A 20,119-nucleotide genomic window follows, 5' to 3' on the forward strand; every position below is an offset into this window, starting at 1 on the left:
TAAATCCGTTGGATTCCACCTTTCTAGAGTTGGTATTGGAATTACCGATCCGGAGCTGAGCACCTTCTACCGACTACCAGACCCATGCAGCGTTTTCACTGCTGAAGCAGCCGCCATTCTCGTCGCTGTCACCCTACCCTCGAACAAACCTATCGTCATATTCTCCGACTCTGCCAGTGTTTTAGCAGCTCTTCAGTGTGACACAGCTAAACACCCCTGGATCCAGGGTATCTAGCAGTTCGCTCCTAAGGAAACAACCTTTGTCTGGGTCCCCGGACACTGTGGGATCAGAGGTAATGAGGAAGCCGACCACCTGGCGGCATCCGGAAGACAGTCCAACTTTTACACCAGAAAGGTTCCGGCCCAGGACATAAAGCGGTGGATCACAATCACTATATAGAACTGCTGGACTAACGAATGGATGCGATCTCGAGACTTATTTACCTGGAAGGTAAAAGGGGATACCAAGAAATGGGAGGATCCACCTGAACACCGACTTCAAGTCATTCTATCCCGGTTGAGAACCGGCCATACCAAAGTCTCCCACAACATGGGAGGCGGAGGCGGATTCAGACGACAGTGCGATACGTGCAATGTTCCACTTACAGTGGAGCATTTCTTATGCGAATGCCCCCAGTACCACGGACCCCGTCCCCTTTACGGGATCTCAGGTAGCATCAGGAATGCCCTGAGGGATGACTCATCCAGCATCGCTGCACTTTTCTGCTTCCTTCAGGATGCAGGTCTGATTAACCAAATTTGATCTATGAACACCTAAGCAACGACAACGGACAATGATCCGGACTCAAAACTATACCTCGGCAACAAATACTGACTCGGACACGGATGAACGAAGATATTGAACAAAGCAAAGCACATACAAGGACACGGAAATGGACAAATGACGGCACTAACATTAAACACAGCGACTACAAAGGAACAGGACACGGAACTTGACCACTTGACCACGATTATTCAAAAGGACAGTAACATCGGTAGCATTAAAGGAAAATTCCCAACTCTGAAATATTAAAACTCTGTTATTATGGGGACTCCCTTCTGGAGCTCCCGCCCATCTCCTAACTCCGTATCCTCGGGGTTCTCTTCTGGAACCTCACCTCCCCTTCCTATTAGCTCTGTAATTAGGGGGACTCCCTTCTGAAGATATGAACCACACCCCTCGTTTTTTAAGAGATGAACCAGCCCAAGGCTGAAAATCTCTCTAATAAAGCAAAAAAAAAAATGAACTAGCCAACGGCTAAAAATCTCTATAATAAAGTTTAAAAAAAAACTTAAGTCTTCTGACGACTACAATATAAATTAAAAACAAAGAATTTCGAGGACAGATCAAGAGAAATGGGCCTCCCTTAGCTCAGTCGATAAAGGCGCAGCTACAAAGCAAGACCATGCTGGAGGTGGCTGGGTTCAATTCCCGGTCCGGTCTTGGAAAATTTCTCGACTTCCCTGGGCATAGAGTATGATTGGACTTGCCACACAATTATACCAATGCAAAAATGGTACAGGCATCGAAAGCTCTCAATTAATAACTGTGGAAGTGCATCTAGAACACTAAGTTGAGAGCACGCAATAAGCTTGAAATGCGAAGAAGAAGAAGAATATCTGGCTAGAGAACTTTGCATCTGCATTCCGGTGTAGCCGCAAAAAAAACGGAACAACTGGAGCTGATGGTGAAATTCCTTTCGGTCCCTATTTTCAACCGTAGAAAGAAACAGTTGTGCCACACGCGGCAAAGGGCGTGGGTTGCACAAAGTCATTACTTTCCCAATATTTATGGACTAAATGAAAAATGAAAAACGGAGAAGGCATGTGTTTACGACATCTCTCCCCTTGGACTGAGTGGGCACATGGACAGGCAGATATTGACCTAGATCGCACAGCAGCGCACCGATCCGACCGAGTGTAGAACAGAAATCCTACACACGTCGCTGCGTTGTTCGATGAGCTTCTTCTGGTTGTTGTTGTTGCTGCTGCTGCTGCTGAGAGAGCGTTGGAATGAAAGAAAGTTTCTAAATATAACCTCTACACTTTGCTTTCTTGGGTGCGGCGGTCATTTGCCGGCACACCACAAGAACATGCATTTTTCTTCGGTGTCGCAATCGTCTCCATTTTAGGGTTTGGAAATTATTCCGGGCTGCGTTTCTGGATGAAGTGAGTTTCTGATACGGTTTGGGTTTTGGATTAAGTTCACTACACAGCTCTAATGCTTCTTTATTACATACATACTTTTAAAAGGTAGAGCAGATAAACACATACAAAAAACGTTTGCATTAATCACCACAGCAGTACAGTACAGGCTCTCTTAAGATCAAATCAAATAAATTCAAAATTGCCTCTTAGTCGCCGAACAGCTTCTTGCCCAGTTCCATCATCCGATGGTTCCGGCAAACCTTGAGGGCGTCAGCCTTCTTCAGCACTGCGGCGACCGAAGAATTGGCATCGACCAGCTGCGACAGGAAATCCTCGTAGGCCAGTTTGACATTCGGCGGCAGGGTTCCGATTTTCACCTTCCGCAAGGTCTCGATGATGCCCTCGGCCCAACCGGATTCGATGGCAAACTCGGAAATCCACGGGATCAGTTTGATGATTCCGCTCATGGTCTGCATTCCCAGGAACCAAAGCTCCATGATTTCGAACCAGTACTCTTTGTATGCCAGCGAGACGACGAGTGCCTGTGGATCATTGGATTCATCGATGTTGTAGGCATCCCAGAGGAATCGGATCGTGGCTTGGATGTAGCGGCAGATGGAGAAATCGTTCTTTTTGACATTGGAGCATTGTTGTTTCAGCAGGAGCAATCCGAGAACGGCGAGGTGACCGTGCATGACCAGGTTATCTGGGGTGTCCTTAAGTTCCGGGAGATTGTCGAAAATGAAACGGATCAACTGGGCGAAGACGGTGCTTTCTTCGACCAACTTTGGCTCCAGCACGGTGATGTTCATGAAGATGTTGCACAGAGAGATGATAGCCGTTCGGGAATCTTTCATTTCATCCATTTGGAAGGTAGTCAATTCCGGGTCGGGTTCGTTCATACGCTTGAGACGTTCAGCGCGAGGAATCGGGGGCTTCTTGTAGTGGGCGATAGACCAATGGAAAACCAGACAGTCGTAGAGGACTTGTTCTTCTTTTTCTTTGAGGAAAATTTTACGAGCGTCCTCCTCGACAACAATATGGCAAATTGCCGGGAGCGTTACGCGAAGGACATCTGCCGGAGCTTGTTCCGCTGTTGGTTCGGTCTTGGCTTTGATACGATGATCACGAGAAGCGTAGAAGGACTCGTTTGCCAACTTGAAGATGAATGGGAGCAATTTGAAAACTTGTCCTTTCAGGGCAGAAGTCTCCTGGGAAAGCCAAGCGCTGACCACTCGGATTATTGCACAAGCAAAGGCCTTCTCTTTCGGCTGCAGTTTGTCCTTCCTGGTGTCGTTCGAGAGTTTGGTTAAAACGGACAACACTCCCGTAAAGGCTCCCTTCAAGCCGGTGTATACTTGCTGCTTGTCCTTCTGATCCAAGTCCAACTGATCAGTAGACATGTAATTCATCGATAGCTCCAAAATGATGAAACAAGCCGTGACGAGGTCGGCCTGACCCATAACCTGATTGAAGCTCTTGTTATCCGTTTGCATGCGCACTTCGATCGCGGCCAGCTGCAACAGGAGCAGGAAGAACTTTTTCGGATTTTCCGAATCGTGTAGCGTCCACTCAATACCCAGGATTTCCAATACATTAGCCGTCAGTTTTAGCGTTGGATCACGCTGCGCCTTTCCGATCTTACTCGTCAGTACATCGCTGACTCCTTTGTACAAACACTCGGGCCAAATCTCGCCCTCAACCGTACTGGAAATCAATTCACGCCGACACGTGGACAGCAGTACGGCAATCATCTCCGCCAGTTCAAACTTCCTCTCAGCATGATCCGTTTCGAAGTCCAACGAGACTCGCTGCATCAGGGCGTGGAACAGCTTTGGATCCTCTCCCCAGGACGAAGGTCCAAAGTGACTGACCAACGTCACAATAAGGGTCAAAGCCTCGTCGATTTGAAAACTCTGCTCGGTGTAAACCTGCGCCATCTTCCTGACCACATCCAGCTCTCTCAATGCCTGCCGTCCCTTCTCATGAGTGGCAATGCTCTGCAGGCAATGGTACGCCTCGTTAATCACAATCAAATTATCATCGTACTCTTCATCGTCGCACGTCGAAACGATACCCAGGAACACCGGAATGCTGTCCAGCATGTCCTTGTGTGTGGCCAGTTGCTCATCCTCGCAGAAGCAACTCAAAATCGACAGTGCCACACTCTGGTAGGCCGACGCATCCGGAACATCCTTGCTCGTCAGCAGCCGCCTCACAAAGTCCAGTCCGATCGAATCGAACAGTAGCCGTTTCCCGGCCTCGTTGCAATCCTTCCCTTTGATCAGCTTCGTCACCATAAACAGTGCGGCGAACTTTTCCGTGTCGCTTTTTGCGTTTTTCAGTATGATGGAACACTTCCGGATTGGGTCGCTTATTTGGTCCGACATCTTTTCGCCTTATATGGTACTTTTCTACTTTTCTAACCAAGTCGCACACGCGCAATGTTGCGAAATTTGCTCTGGGGGGTCCGAACGGTCCCGTTGTCGAATCTCAACTGATCAAGGCGGGAGCATGTTCCCGAAAATCTGGGTTCGACTTTTCTCCCGTTCTCGGAAAATTGGCTTTTCACACACAAACAAACACCGGTGTGCGATGTGCGGATGTGTGTATTTTCGTGCGCTCTCTGCTCTTTCAGAGTTTTCCGATTATTTTTGGAAAAAAACGAACACCGATGCCGGTCGATCTGACTTCAAATGTTGCGACACAAATGACCTGATTTGGATTATGGAAATTGAGTTGGACTCTACAACGCAATGAAAAATTATATTTACCTTAGTTTAAATTGAAAATGCTTCTTAAAATCGCATTAAGCTTAAACAAGCACAGGAGAAAATTAATTTTCGTTGCTGACAGACGACATCCGCGCCATGCATGATTTTGTTTTGATTCGAATTTCCTCTTTTCTTTTGCGTCTTGACAGTACTTCCCATGTTTCGTTTCACCGCGCGCACACACACACAGACAGACGAGGACCCGACTGATTTCCCTTTAAATATTATCAAACAGCTGATGATGCAGACCCATCATCCCAGGGAAAAAATCATCATCATCATCATCAAGATTCTTTTCGTCGTGTGGTGCTGAACAAATTCTAGAGCAACATGTAAAAACGGTCTATGCTACAAATGAAAACGACGACTTTTAACGTCGATTTTTTCGCAAATAAGGACTCATTCAGTTTGCGTGGGAGTGTTGTGATTGGTGAGCAATCGGTGATTAAAGCATTTGTTTACGTTTGGCTCATAGGCCGTTTTCATATGTTGCTCGATTTGCTCATAATAATAATTATTTGGCACGTGCCGAGCATGAAGAGGAACGTGAAAATGGAAATAGATGCCAGCGTAAAAATCGAATGCGGAGTAAATTGGCTACACGGCCAATCATACCAACTCAGCGACTGAGAATAATTGACTCAGAGAATTTTCTTTCCATACGAAATTTACTCAGATTTGGAAGAAACTGCAGTTACTCATAAGCTATGAGTAACTGCAGTTTCTTCCAAATCTGAGTAAATTTCGTATGGGAAGAAAATTCTCTGAGTCAATTATTCTCAGTCGCTGAGTTGGTATGATTGGCCGTGTACATATCACAAAATGTATGGAATTCAGTCTGTCAAAAGGAGTTTTAATGAATTGAACTGAAAATTGAAGCTCTAAAGATTCAAAATTCCAGTAGAAGTTAGATTTCGGAAGCTCACGGGTTTTCAAGTCTTCCCGGAATCGAACGACTTTAGGGGACGGGAGAATTGAGAGACATGCAAGTTCGCCGTCAAAACTTACATTGAGCTTGAAGATCTTTGGGAGGCCGTCAAATCCGAGAGGAAAGCGGACGGAGCTTTCGAGGAAGTCAACGCCACGAAAAACCGAAAAGCAAGAGCGAAGATAGTTCTGTTGCTGGATCCTACGAACTATGTTCATATGAAGGAAGCGACAACAGCGAAGGAAGTCTGGGACAACCTGGAGAAAGCGTTTGAAGATTCCGGGCGAGTAGGACTGCTGCGGAAACTGGTGAAGACTGACTTTGCAAGCATATTTGGCATGCACAGTAGACTGATGCAAAATTTGAAATTTTCGCTCCACAGTGCTCAAACGGTTTCAAATCAGGTCCTGATTAGCCTTCCCAAATTTAAACTCATTTGGTAAGAAACTGACTTGGCACAAACTATTTGAAGTTTATATGCAAATTACTATGGGAAAACCAAACTTTTTGTTCATTGTCTTCTACCCATTTTCCATATTGCTTTTTCGAAAATTTCTGCTTTTTTGGGAAATTTTCTAAGCTACAACTTTGCGAAATATCGTTTATCAGCCAAATGTTAAATTAAATTGTTATTAATTGTTTAAGACATTGATAATCTTATGGAATGATCAAGCAGCTGTTCTGTGGGCAACACTGTATTCTGCAGTGTGACATAGTAGCCATGATATTTGTGCTCTATTCTTCGGACCAGAAATACCAATGTTGCCTGCTGAACAGTTGAATGAGCATAATCATAAGACATCAGTGACTTGAATCATTATCAAGTTGTAGCTGAGAAAATTGGCTACAATCACTGTTATCATTTATAAAAGCATAGTGATGTGGTGAATTGTTAGATAGATAAGAACAAAAACATAAGTTTTCCCATAGTAATTCCCATATATACTTGAAATGGTTTGTGCCAAGTCAGTTTCTTACTAAAGTAGTTCAAATTTTGGGAGGCTAAGCAGGACCCAATTTGGAACCGTTTAAGTACTGTGGACCGAAAATTCCAAATTTTGCATCAGTCTAATGTACAGTTGTACACACCAACTGCTCATTTGTTAATAACTTTTCACTCAGTTGTTGAAATTAGTTTTTCTTTAAAGTGTTAGATAAGTTACTAGCAAATGAGCAGTTCGTGACCAAAACTGCGTATGCCAAGCATGCTTGCAAGGTGTTCGTCAATGTCGGAATACGTGTATCAAGTTATTTCGACGACTCATTAGTATAACGGAATTTGGATTCAAGATTGGGTTGGCGCATTTGCTGCTATGTGGTCTACCAGATGAGTACAGGCCAATGATTATGGCTCTGGAAAACTCCGGAACACCGGTAACAGAAGATGCTATCAAGAGCAAGCTACTTCCGAAGCTGCAGGCATCTTCGTCGGATTCAACAGGCAGCAGAAAACGTTCAAGAAACCCAAGACGGAATCAAAAGGTCCGAAGTGCAGGAAGTATAAGAAATACGGCCACATCGCAAAGGACTGTAGAAGTTCGAAGGAAGAAGTTTTTGCACTGTGTTGTCACTGATTGAGTCAAACAGCAGTATCGATTGGTTTTTCGACTCCGGAGCAACAGTCCACATGAATCACAATAAGGCGCTGTTGAAGGATCTGAAGCGGTAATGTTGTTGCGGCAATCAAGGGCAATATGAGCATTGAAGCTATCGGAAAAACCCTTCTGAGGCCACATTGTCGGGAAAGCAGTTTTGGACTTCAAGTCAACGAGGTACGATAATTCCTTCAGTTATCAGTGAATCTCCTTTCCGTCAATATGATTATGAAGAACCGATACACCATGGTTTTTGCAAACGACGGTTGTAGAGTGCTGAATGCGAGTGGCGATGTAGTGGCAACAGGTGAATGATTTGTTTAGGCTGGACCAGCACAACATACGCGACAAGGCACTGGCATGCTCATCAGCTGTTTCCCTGGATATCTGGCATAGACGAATGGGCCATCTGAATTTGGCGGGATTAGCTGGAGCTGAGTGAAAAGACTGACAGCGATTGCAACGATGGGAAAACACAGTCGGCAACCATTCAACAAGAATGGCTCCCGTGCATCTGAAGTGTTGGAGGTCGTACACTCGGATTGTATTTGTGGATGACAAGTCAAGACGGATGTTTGTCTATATTCTCTGCGCTCAAAGTCTATTACAATACCTCCATCAACCATGTCAAATTCAAAGGAGAAACATTGATGTTCAATAATTCGGTCGTACTTCTGGATAAACATTTCAAAAGGTCCTATCTGCATTGATCGATACGCTTTCGTTAATAATTCAGCTGCAAAATCTTTCCCTTTATTGTCAATGGGGGTAACGCCTAAAGGTATGCAACGATTCATATAAAACAACTGCTGCGTATATTTTCCTCCCGTGGTTGACCGATTCAATAAAATAACTGATACCGTGAGTACAAGTATCAGAGTTGCGACCTATCACAATCACGATCGTCAAACAGCTGATGGTAGTAACACTTTGTACATTCCTATTAATGTGCTTGTCGAAGCACTCTCCATGACCATCCATCAAGTTGACGAAAGAAGTAAAAAGCAACTGGTGAATGTCGTCTTCGGCGGTAATCCATCATCGATCTGGTCATTCCCGGCAATCACGACACGTTTTGAAGCAGTTGCTACTTTGCTTGCTTATGTGAGTGTGTTGGTGAGTGATCCCAACAGCTTCCGTTTAATTTTGCCAGCTCTGTTTGTTACTAACACAGTCGCGCGTGCCGAGACAAACTTGGAATGCGTAGGCATTGTTTTCATCTGTCGTTTAGCTTTTCTCATCATCGTACCATAGAGGTATAACTCTAAGACTAGTAGGTCCCGAAGAAACGTGCTCAACTTTTTGGCTCAGCTCTGGTACTATCTTCGGTCCCAAGCTAATCGATGCACCCCTCGAAACATGGGAAAATCCACGAACCCCTCATTTTATCTGTCAAACTTTCATACACGCTTATTCTGGTCAACTCAAAATTGAGTCGAAGGTACTCATCTCAGCGGCAAGTAGGGCTACTCAAAATTGAGTAGCCTTATGTTGCTTCACTTTTGAGTAAACGACGTTCTCACGTAGACTGAGTCAAATCCACTCGCCGGTATTTCCAGTTGCGGGGAGGGTTTTTGTTTTGATTTTTATTCAAGGAAATTGAAATTGCCTGCTCCGGATTCATTCTACCGGAACAGAAAATGGTTCAACACCGTTTCCCTAAGCAATTCGTACTTACCTGAAGGCATTTCAGTCGTTTTTAAGTAACTTTTTCTATGAGGTTACCTCTGAAATGACTGGCATTTTTTCCAAGTCCAGGATTTTGCTGAGTGGCTTTTACTCAGTTTGACATTTCTCGTTTACTCAATTTTTGACAACTCGCTACATCGGACGAAAGTGAGTACGATCGACTCACCTGGTGAGTAAGCAGAAGTTAGCGTGTAGAGAATCAAAAAAAAACATAGTGTAGTACTGGGTGTAGTACTAGAATTCCAACTAGAATGGGATACGTTAATCGTTTGCTTGGGACCAATAGGCTAGTCAAGTAGTGAGCCAATTTCAAATCGATAGTTTCGTATTGATTGTTGATCGTACTGCAGAAGTCTTCACTATTTTCGTTGTGCTTTACATCATCAGCAGCGAGTGTTACGTTTTGCCTGTGAGCAGCGAACAGTACTGGTTATTGTTTGCCATGGCTATACCTCTCACTGCGTGACAAATCGTTCTGTCAACGATAGTCGGTTGATGCGTTGACGAGTGTCGAGTGAGTGTCATGATATTTTACATCACTGACAAGTATTAATCAGCCCAGTAGCAGGCGCGTAGGCAACATGTTATACAGTGACAGAGGGCCCAGCACAGCAAAATAAATGATTTGAGCCCGGTACATGCTGCCTACTGTCAAACGCTGCTGTTGGTATACGCCTTGTCACTGGCCTGGTATTAATAGATTGAACAAAGACATTCTTTTAGAAATCAATAAGATCTACATATATTTGAATACTTTTGAAGATTTCATGACAAAACTATTATGTTTTCAAATATTACGTAAGATTTCAGGATTTAGAAAAAAAAATATGGCTTTCTGACACTACACTGATGAGAGTGTTTTGATGACAATTGTGAAGAAATTCTAGGGATAATTTAGGAAGAATTTCAATGAAATTTAACTAGAAATTTTAGGTAATTTTGAGAAGAATCTCATGAAAATTGTAAGAAGAAGTAAAGGTGAACTTTGAGGTAGTTCTGAAGAGACTATTATGAGGCTTAAGAGTAGAATTCCAGGGATCTCTCAAGCAACTAGGAACGAATTTTAGGTTGCATTCTAAGGGATTTCGGAACCCCCTTCCTTCAAAGCGAATTAACCCTTCGGCAATCTTGACTACATGACTACAATCCTGAAACTACGCCTAATAATCACCGACTGCAAATCTCTTAAATGTTGACTAACCAATCAATCACATAAAAATTCTGAGGAGAGCTGTTGAGTAGTTGTCCAAGAGATTCTGAAGAATTTTCCAAAGGAATACTAAAGAGAGTTTCAAGAGAATTCCATGTTGAATCCAAGAGATCCTCTTAGGGGAATTTTGAGAAGAATTCCAGGTAAATTGAAGAACATTCCCATATAATTCGGAGGTGAAATCCATGGTTATTTTCAAAATTACAAATTGCTTATCAAGAGATATCCGAGAAATATTTCAAGCGGTTTCCAGACTTGATGAAACTCCTCGACTCACTGGAGGTTTTAAAATACTCTTGCCCTGCAAGTTTAGGCCAGCTACGCATCGAGTGAGAGGAAGGGAGGGAGAGCGAACTCAATCGAGAGGATGATTTGACGTTATAGCATAGAGGTAACTCTAAGACCACTGGGTCCCGAAGAAAATCATTATTATTTTTGGCTCACTCAGTACCAGAACAACGGTCCCAAGCAGTCCCAAGCTATTTCACTCACCCCTGCATGTTCTGCATGAATCCACACACCCCTGATGTTATCTGTCAAACTTTCATAGCGAATCAAAACAAACATAGTGTAGTAATAGAATTTCAACTAGAATAGGGTACGTTAATCGTTTGCTTGGGACCAATAGGCTACTAAAGTGGTGAGCCAATTTAAAATCGTTAGTTTCGTATTGATTGTTGGTTATAGTACGTTCAGACTACAGAGTTATAACATGTTATAGCGCTATCTTGATGGTGGTTTCTGTGTTGCAATTATTTGACAACCATGTTATAACTCTCCAGTCTGGACAGCGTTTTAGGTTCGCTTTTCGAGGCTCCAGATGACTTTTGTATTCGAGTGAGGGTGAGAGTAAAAAAAGAAGTAAGAGGTTGTATTCAAGACACGACCGTAGATATGACGGTGGATTACGTGCTCGGTATCAATATTCGGCGACTGTGTTAGGGAAACCATTTTTTCCTATCACGGAAACGCCTCAGAAGATGAAAAAATAACGCATTTTCATGCACAAAACAAACGGAATTTTTGGTTTAAAACAAGGAATTTCTGAGCTATTAGGGTGTTCAACACGGATGAGGCTGGCGAGCTGTTTGTTGTTTGTAACGAGAGCGATGCGCTTGGCATAGATAGCCCACAGCGGCTCACGACGACCAACTGAATACGATCAGAAGCGGTGCGGCTTCTTCCTCCTTCTCTTGATGGCAGCCTTGATAGATAGCTGCTTGCGGGGAGCCTTTCGTTGTGTACTGGAGAAAAATGTACAACGCCACGTGCCGAAAGCAGTGCTGCTGCTGCTCCTGATGACGACCGACCGGACACCACCACACACGGTGATTGAATAGGCACCGTTCGGCGAGACCGAAATTCAATTTTGAGATCTGTGTTAGGGAGAGAGCTTTTTGCAGGCAATCGGGGATATCTCCATTGCAACAGTTGAACATATGTGTAATTTTCAATAGTGACCTATTGAAAATTGATAAGCACGAACTTTCTTTTTTTCCGTTCTCCTTGTGCTTCGACAGCCGGCGTTTGTTGGTATTTTCAATGAAATCTTTTGTTGCGTTTCATGAGCTGGTGCTAGAGTTTTCGTCGTTGCTTTCAACGTTCGAAGTGTGATGATTCTCGGTTTGATTGTCGGTGTTACACTGTTGTTCTTCAGCTGAGAATCCGGTGAAAGCAGGAGATGATTGACCCGATGTAGTTGGCTGGTTTTGTACGATATCCATCGACGGGAAATCAACGAGACTGAATAACCCCTCGGTTTGTGAAGCTGCTGGAGCGGTGCTATTGTTCGATTTGGCTACATCCAAACATTTCTGTTTGGGATGTGCTGCTTTTGGTTGCTTGTCGTACGTTACCAACGTTGTTTCGTTGTCGACCGTGATGTATGATGGAATGGCGCTTTCGAGTCGCATTCGCAAAACTCGAACACCGCTCAGGAATCCTGGGAGTAGTGCCTCCATTTCTCATGTCGACTGGAAATCACTGTCCCGTACTTTGCCATGTGCTTCATAACAGTGGCCTGTGGCCATGCCACAGGAAGGTCATGCACTCGAACGGTCACTGCTTCACAATCCACATATACCGGGATTTTGCAGCAGTCACTCTTCGCACAGAGAAACGCGTGTTTATAGTTGTGCGCCTTTCCATAGCGCAAGGCAACTTTATTGTTTATCATCTTATTAAAAACACAATTTCGGACGTTATGAAACTGAATGCATCTAACGTCCGAATATTGAAGCTTAATATTGTTTTCGAAGAATTTTTACACTTTTCCCGCATTGGGACGAACTGGAAGGACACTGAAGTCAACAACAAGTGTGTTTTTACGAACTACACTCATTTTCGCTACAATTTTTCACCAAGTTTAGTAGAGCAGAAGAGCACACGTCCGATGAATACGAGTAATGGCGGTCGAATGGCCCGTTTACTTTTAAAATGCCCGGTTATTCCCCGGTTTTCTCGGTTTGCTGGCCATCCTGGGAACTATAGTTCACGGCTTCCGTTCATGAATATAGGAATGGATTTTTTTTGGGACTAATATTGAACAACTGCTAGCTGAACAGAAGGATGTGCCATTTGAACTCCTCAAGATCTTAATGGAATATCAGCGTACCGTTCAACCCGGTGACTGGAAAATCATCTTCCATGCTTGTGTTCAACAGGCAAATCAGCTCATCGATTCTGAAGGAAAAATTGAAAGCTGTGCGAAGCTTTTTCATTGGAGGATTTCAGCACGAGACTTCCTTGAATATAAAAATGGCTATTCGTGTATCTGAGCGAGCACTACTGCGGCAAGTTGGATAGTTGACGTTTTTGAAAGCGATATGTAGATCAACTAGTTCCTGCTACGCGTAACCATGATCAGTATTTGAAAAACGACTATATGCGATAGCGAATCCTATCCACTTCCAACGCGGATAAATCAGGTTTAAATAGTATTATCGTGCGGGATCTCAGTGAAACAAATGTTAGTAGGGTACCCGGTAAACGACGTACTGCCTAGTTGTTTGATGCAAACCCGTCGACGACGAAGACGAACAAAATAAAAAAAGAAACTTGCAAATCCGTCAATCCGTTCTCGAGTTATAGCGTGACATACGAACACCATTTAATTTGTGAAATTGAGAAGATTTGTTTGTCAATACCGTCAGGTTCAATGCAATCCCAATGATGGTTTGCTTCTTCAAGCCTGCATTGAGCCTGGTTAAGAGGTCATACTTATAAAGAAAGAGAGAAGGATTAGTAATTACCATTCCATAAGCAATTAATTATCCTTTGACATATACGCGTATTTCAAGAGCAAATTTTCATTACGTCGAAAGTAACAAAGGTAAACAAAGTCGAGCTATCAGTGTCAATCGATTCTCCTGCTATTACACTATATACTGTCCGAATATAGGATCAAATCCAATTTTTAAATTTATTTACCAGTCAAATTGCTTTTTGACGTAATCACCTTCCGATCAAAATAGTTTTCGATGTTACTTAAGTCACCCAATTTCTATGGAGATGCCGTTTGACTTAAGTAACAGCGCTGAGAAACCCGTGAAAAGTGTACGTTCGTCGTTTCGCTTTCTCATTATTAAAGTGAATAAATCGAACTGTTTGTTGCTAAGATGATTTCGGTGGTCCTAAAATGATGAATGGGCTGCACGTAAGGAGACGTAATTGATAATTCTCCGGAATATCCTGGTAAATACACTTTGACTTAAGTAACAATAGGGGCCACCAAACGACTTATAATAACTTTTGACTCAAAAACCAGTATTTTTAGCATGAAAGCTAGCGATTTGCATTTGTATGATTAAAACCCTGATAAATATGTTAAACATTGCTATCACTATGAGATTATATGTGTTTACTTGGAAATAGGAATAACTTTTCGGTCATCAAAACAAAACTTTATTTTTCTCGGATTGGTGCGAATGTTACTTACGACATAATGAAAATTTGCTCTTGATTTCTTCTACAATGTGCAGACTTCATCAGTGTCTTGTACCAGTACTGTTACAGTACTAGCATAGAGGTAACTCTAAGACTAGAAGGTCCCGAAATAACGTGCTCAACCAAGCTAATCGATTCACCCCTCGAAACATACGAAAAACCAATAACCCCTCATTTTATCTGTCAAACTTTCATAGCGAATCAAAACAAACATTGTGTAGTACTAGAATTTCGACTAGAATGGGGTACGTTAATCGTTTGCTTGGGACCAATAGGCTAGTCAAGTAGTGAGCCAATTTAAAATCATTACTTTCGTATTGATTGTTGGTACTAGTACGAGACACTGAAGAAGTCTGTACATTGTAGGCAAAATACGCATATCTGTCAAGGGTAAACAATTAGTGAAATTATATGGAAATTACTAATCGTTATCTCTTTCTTTATACAGGGATTCCACTACAAACGACCACATTCATCAGGATGTCATACCTACTTAATTATCTGAAAAATAAATCATTCTGCTCAAACCTTTTGTAAAAGATGGTACCATCATCATCATCATATTGTATAAATTTGTGACTTAAGCCCTTAGGAAATATTACTGTCGAAATAAGCCATGTGCGATCGTCGGTATTATTTCAGATGTTTTGATCCAAATGAATAATATTGTTAAATTGCTATTTTTACAGCAACAGCCAGGATGAGATGAGCCAAAATCCTTCACCCATCAAGGACTACTAGCAATTGACTAGCCCCACTTCCTGGTTCACCTACCTTACTGCAAGCCTTCGCGTCCCCCTTCCGGGTCGGTATCAGCGTATTGTCCAGATCGAAAAAGATCGTCGTTATCGGTTTCTCACATCGTCGATCATATCCCGCACGGAAGAATTCAAACTCCCGGGACGGCAGCAGCTGCTCCTGGTGGTGATTCCCGTCCATGATGGCAGCCATTGGGTCAGCAGGATGTAGCAGGGCAATCGCTTCTCGGGCACAATCTTGTCTCCTTGTTGTTTACTACTACGACGCGAGTTTTACACTTGAGTTCACTTTTTCCGATTAGGTAGAGCGCCTATCAGTTGATAACTTTAATAGGAATAACCTTTTTAGCCAGCGTCAACCAGACAACAGTAAATGCGAACAAATAAAACGGGATTTTTCACTTTAGAACGTTCTTCTTGACTCGAAACTGGCTGGGCAACCTCCGACGGTGATTGATGACGAACGAATGTTATCTCATCGTCATTTTTTCCATTGCCAAACGATGAGCATCCGACAGCAGAAGATTCGTGCGAATAAAGGAAGAAGGAAGCAAAAAAGGAATATAAATTTCTGTGGCCAGAAGTGTTGCCAACACAGGGTGCAAAGAAATGACAATGCCAAACGCGTTTCGTCCAACTAGGTGCCACAAATATGGGAAAATCTATGTGAAACAAATGTTATCTGCTTAGTAGTTATACCAACAACCATTTTATAAGCAAAACAGAATGTCTGAAATTCGATCTAAGTCTAAAACCTGAAATCGATTTTCTCGTTTTTTGGCTCCACAAAATCAACCCCATCGAATCACCCCTTGAAGCTGAAGTTACGAAGGAGAAACCCAAAGTAGACAGTGCGCAAGTGAGCATTCGGTTCGCTGTCAAAAGCTCGTGTTCTCGTCCACCGCCACAGTAACGTTATTCAATCAAAACACAAGTTTCGGTTTTCCACGGGGAAAATATTTCACGACTTAATCGGTGATTTTGTACAGAAACCCGCACCAATATGCGTTTCACCGCCGTGCTCCTCCGACAACACATCGGGTTCCACTTCAAGAAGCACTGGATCGTCCAGGGCAAACGACTTCCGTCGGAAACGGGAGCCCAAACCGAACTCGCCGGTCGCGGAATTCCGGTCCTCGACCCGGCCGAAGTGTTAAAGGAACGCCGCGAAGAATTTACCAACATTCAGGTCGTAGGTCCGTTGCCTCCGGAGGTGCAGCTGGATGAGAATCATCCGTTGTACAAACGTGAACAGTGCTATTTGTACGGCGATCGGAATGTGCTGCTCGAGGGTGTCCGCCAGGCGCAGGTTCTGCTCAACACTGTCGTGTACGATGAGCTGCCGCTGAAGGTGGAAGAACGGGTGGATAAGACCAAAATTCCAACCCAGCTCGACCGCTCGATGCAGCAGTCGGTCCTTGCGGCACTGGTTTTCGAAACCGAGCAAGTTAAAACTGCGCTGATAAAGGATCCGGAACGGCCAGCATTTAAGTTTCCACGGGTCTACGGTATTTCCAGCGAAAAGAAAAAGTAATTCCTAAAATGTCCTTTAAATTATCGCTCTAATGATTGCCTCTAACTTCTAGCCGCCTTTTGCTCTCAAAACTGGTTACCCATTGTGAGCGTTTCGTCGGCCCGCAGGTCGCTTCCACCCGGAAAGTGATTGCCAACACTCGCTGTATCGTCCCCATCACCAAAGAACTGGATCGGATTCAGTTCTCGCTCAAGGTGGATAGCTTGATCAGCTCCTCATCCCCCATGACGCCATTGGACAGCGCTGTGTACCGTCCGCAGGATCATTCGCTTCCGGACATCTTCCCCGTCAAAGAAACGGTCACCATTCCGACTACCAAGTTCTACGAATGGCAAAACGAGTATCCCATCAGTCGGCAGTACAAGTTTTCCCACCCTCACACGATCCTGTTGCACTGTGCTCCGGAGGACGTGGTTAATATGTTCGAAACGCCGGTGACCGACGATCAGAAGCAAGCCCGCGCCATGATCAAGGCGTTCACGGTGGCGGCTGCCCGTGCTAGGCAACTCTACGGGGTAAGATCAAAGTGCTATTTCTGATTTATAAACCTTCTTCTGACAATCCAATCCATGCATTACCTCCAATAGGACAACGTAAAAGTCCTCCCGCATCCGATCACGGTTCAGGCGGTGCAAACCGATAGCAAGTGGTTCCACTTTAGCATATTCCAGCTGAACACGTTGGACCTGAGCAGTTCCAACGACGCCGGAAGTCGAAACCTTTGGTTCCGGAAGCCTAGCATGGATCTCTACTCGGAGTGTGGCTATTTGGTTGGCAAGCCGACGCTGGTGAACTACAATAAGGATGTGTTAAGGAACATGGCCGTGTTCTACGGCAGCAGTTAGTAGGTGAAGATGTGGTGTTCAGAAAGAGGAAGTTAATGCTAGATGAAGTTGGAATATTATTCTGCGTTAGTGAATAGTGAATCTTTTTTTGTGTGAACATGTTCCTTCATCCGAATTATCCTGGACGGTGGAAAATATGAGAACGGGCTGGGAGCGCTTATCGGTAAGTGGTGACTTTTTTCAATTATTTATAATACATGCACCTATCTAGCAAGCAGAAGACCGTTGGTTTTTTGTCAGAACTTCAAATCTCCCAGAACTTCTAGGGGATAAAACCTTTCTATAGAATTGGGGGGTTTCTTTAACTTTAAGCCTCTTAAACTCGACTTGATCGAGAAAACTCACATCTTGCACAAAACAAACATGTATTCTCCAGAATAGTTGACGGATATTCACCTCTGCTATGGTTTCGCCAACTGTGTGGCAACGGCAGCCCAGCAAGAATATGAATATCCCTAAGAGGAAGAGGAGACAACTGACTTCGTTTTGTCTGTGACGTGTTCTTCTTCTCTCGCGGAAATGACCATGGAAAAACTATTTTACTATGGGCGACGCAGTCGACTGCCAAAATACAAGAAAATAGATTCCCTGTTGTAAAAATTCTCGCGTTTCTATACGTTCGCCCGACCAACCAAGCGCTGGTTCGCGTTTGTCAGAAAATTGGTTTATTGGATGAAAGTCGAAAACAGATGCAACTCTGTTGAATGTTCTCTGCAGTTCGCAAATCGCACCGTACGCTCCATAATTTGTGCGACGTAGGGGTAGTCTTAGCATAAGGTTATTACGAAGCGGTCGGGGTTGAACATTCAGGTCAATTTGCCTCAGGATAGCCTCGTAATCTGTCCTTCCTTCCAGGATATCGGCCACGGTTAGGGCTCTGCTTGTGTCTCTTCTAGTCCGGAGAAGTTCTAGGTCGATAAGTTGACAACGGCTTTCGTAACTAGGTAATCGAAACGGATCATTCCAAGGCAATCTACGCAAAGCAAAACGAAGAAAGCGACGTTGAACAGATTCAATTCTCTCGGCACCGTTGTTGTAGTTTGGGTTCCAAACTGCTGAACAATACTCAAGCGTCGATCGAACAAGCGAACAATAAAGAGATTTTAGACAGTAGATATCAGTGAAGTTTTTAGCTATCCTAAAAATGAACCCTAAAGTTTTTGACGCCTTATCAACAACACATGCAATGTGTTGCTTGAATGAAAGCTGCGAATCCAAGATCACACCCAAGTCTTTCACCTGATTCATAGCTAAATATTACCGGTTTTTGTTTTCGTGAGAACGTAATAGCGGAGCATTTGGCTGGGTTCACTACCATTCTGTTTAACCTGCACCAACTAGCGAATACATTCAGTTGACGGTGAAGAAAGTGACAGTCAGCAATGGAGCAGATTCGTAGGAAGATTTTGAGGTCATCTGCATATGATAACCGAGGAGCTTCGATGACCAGATGCACGTCGTTAAAGTACAGTATACAAATTAACGGTCCCATGTGGCTTCCCTGAGATATACCTGATGTGGCGAAGAAGCTAGCTGATCTGCAATCTCCTATGGCAACCTTTAGTTGCCGATCGGTAAGATATGATCGAAACCAACTCAGAAGATTACCGTATACACCGAGCCTGCCGAGTTTAGCAATCGCAATAGCATGGTTCAACTTGTCGAATGCTGCGGATAGGTCTGAATAAATAACGTCCGTTTGAACCCGATCCGACATGCTTTCGGTTATATACGATGTGAGACACAGCAGATTGGTGGTTGTAGAGCGGCCGACAGTAAACCCATGTTGATCAGCACTCAAATACTGCTTGCAATGGGACAGCAACGGTTCCATAATCACTAGCTCGAATAGCTTCGAAACAGCACTTAACGATGTAATTCCTCGATAGTTATCCACATCAAGATGGAAATATGCCACTGGAAAGAGTCATTCGGAACAGGCGAAGAAGCGGAATTAACAAGCTAGCAATATGTCTCTTCAAAAATACAGATGGAACTCCATCAGGTCCAGGTTTGAAGGATGACTTGAGCAGAGTCGCGGCCTTAGAAATCATTTCTGCATTAACATCAATTGCACCCAGCGTTTGATCGTTTATTGGAACGTTCCTGGCAGCCAGGTTAATATGGTCGTCAGTTAGTATCTCATTAGTGAATACACTGGCAAACTTTTCGGAAAAAAGGTGGCATATATCCTGAATAGTGGCAGCAACTTCTCCGTTGAATTCCATAGACGATGGGAGGCCGGATTCCCTGCGTTGCTCGTTCACGTAGTTCCAAAAGGATTTCGGTGTAGCTTAAGTTTGCGCTGGATGCCTCGTTAAAAACTTGAAAAGCATTCACGACTGACTCGCTGGTACTACATAATGTAGTTTCAGAGGAAGCGTGCGATACTTCGTAAATCTTCTCAATGCTCTTGATTGACTTCAACCTACGTAGCTCTCTCGTTTGCCAGGGAGGGTGAGACACTTTGTGGTGAGCTCTTTTCGGGACGTGTCTGTCAATGACATATGCCAAGACAAAGGTGAAAGGTTTGCGCTGCAGCCTCAACGTCATCTGGATCAAGGATGTTCTCCCATACCATGCTAGACAATACATCTATGATGCTACGGTGGTCAGCTTTACGGAAGTCATAAGAAACCGTAGCAGGATCACGCACGAGTTTGTCCTCAACAGTGACAATTAGAGGAAGGTGA

General features: G+C 43.7%; 3 protein-coding genes across 3 annotated transcripts in view; 1 reads left to right on the plus strand and 2 right to left on the minus strand.

Moving 5' to 3' along the window:
- LOC135697482 (N-acylneuraminate-9-phosphatase) overlaps positions 1-15,509 on the minus strand; it is a 50,456-nt gene extending 34,947 nt beyond the window's left edge. The window contains exon 1 of the mRNA XM_065217231.1: positions 15,064-15,509. Within this exon, the coding sequence (XP_065073303.1) occupies positions 15,064-15,240 (177 nt within the window). The 5' untranslated portion in view covers positions 15,241-15,509. The remainder of the gene's footprint in view (positions 1-15,063) is intronic.
- On the minus strand, positions 2,193-4,842 carry Neurochondrin (neurochondrin). Its single transcript, XM_065216988.1, has one exon. It carries the CDS (start codon positions 4,536-4,538, stop codon positions 2,355-2,357), a length of 2,184 nt encoding a protein of 727 aa, XP_065073060.1. The 5' UTR covers positions 4,539-4,842; the 3' UTR covers positions 2,193-2,354.
- A 484-nt stretch (positions 15,510-15,993) lies between the features above and the next one.
- The window catches only part of mRpL37 (mitochondrial ribosomal protein L37), a 29,617-nt gene continuing 25,491 nt past the window's right edge, over positions 15,994-20,119 (plus strand). The window contains exons 1-3 of the mRNA XM_065217221.1: positions 15,994-16,577; positions 16,634-17,096; positions 17,169-17,425. Of these exons, the coding sequence (XP_065073293.1) occupies positions 16,051-16,577; positions 16,634-17,096; positions 17,169-17,425 (1,247 nt within the window). The 5' untranslated portion in view covers positions 15,994-16,050. The remainder of the gene's footprint in view (positions 16,578-16,633; positions 17,097-17,168; positions 17,426-20,119) is intronic.

The sequence above is a fragment of the Ochlerotatus camptorhynchus genome, unplaced genomic scaffold, assembly GCF_037179485.1.
Source record: "Ochlerotatus camptorhynchus isolate MF236.1 unplaced genomic scaffold, CSIRO-AGI_Acam_v1.1 ptg000070l, whole genome shotgun sequence".
Lineage (NCBI taxonomy): Eukaryota > Metazoa > Arthropoda > Insecta > Diptera > Culicidae > Ochlerotatus > Ochlerotatus camptorhynchus.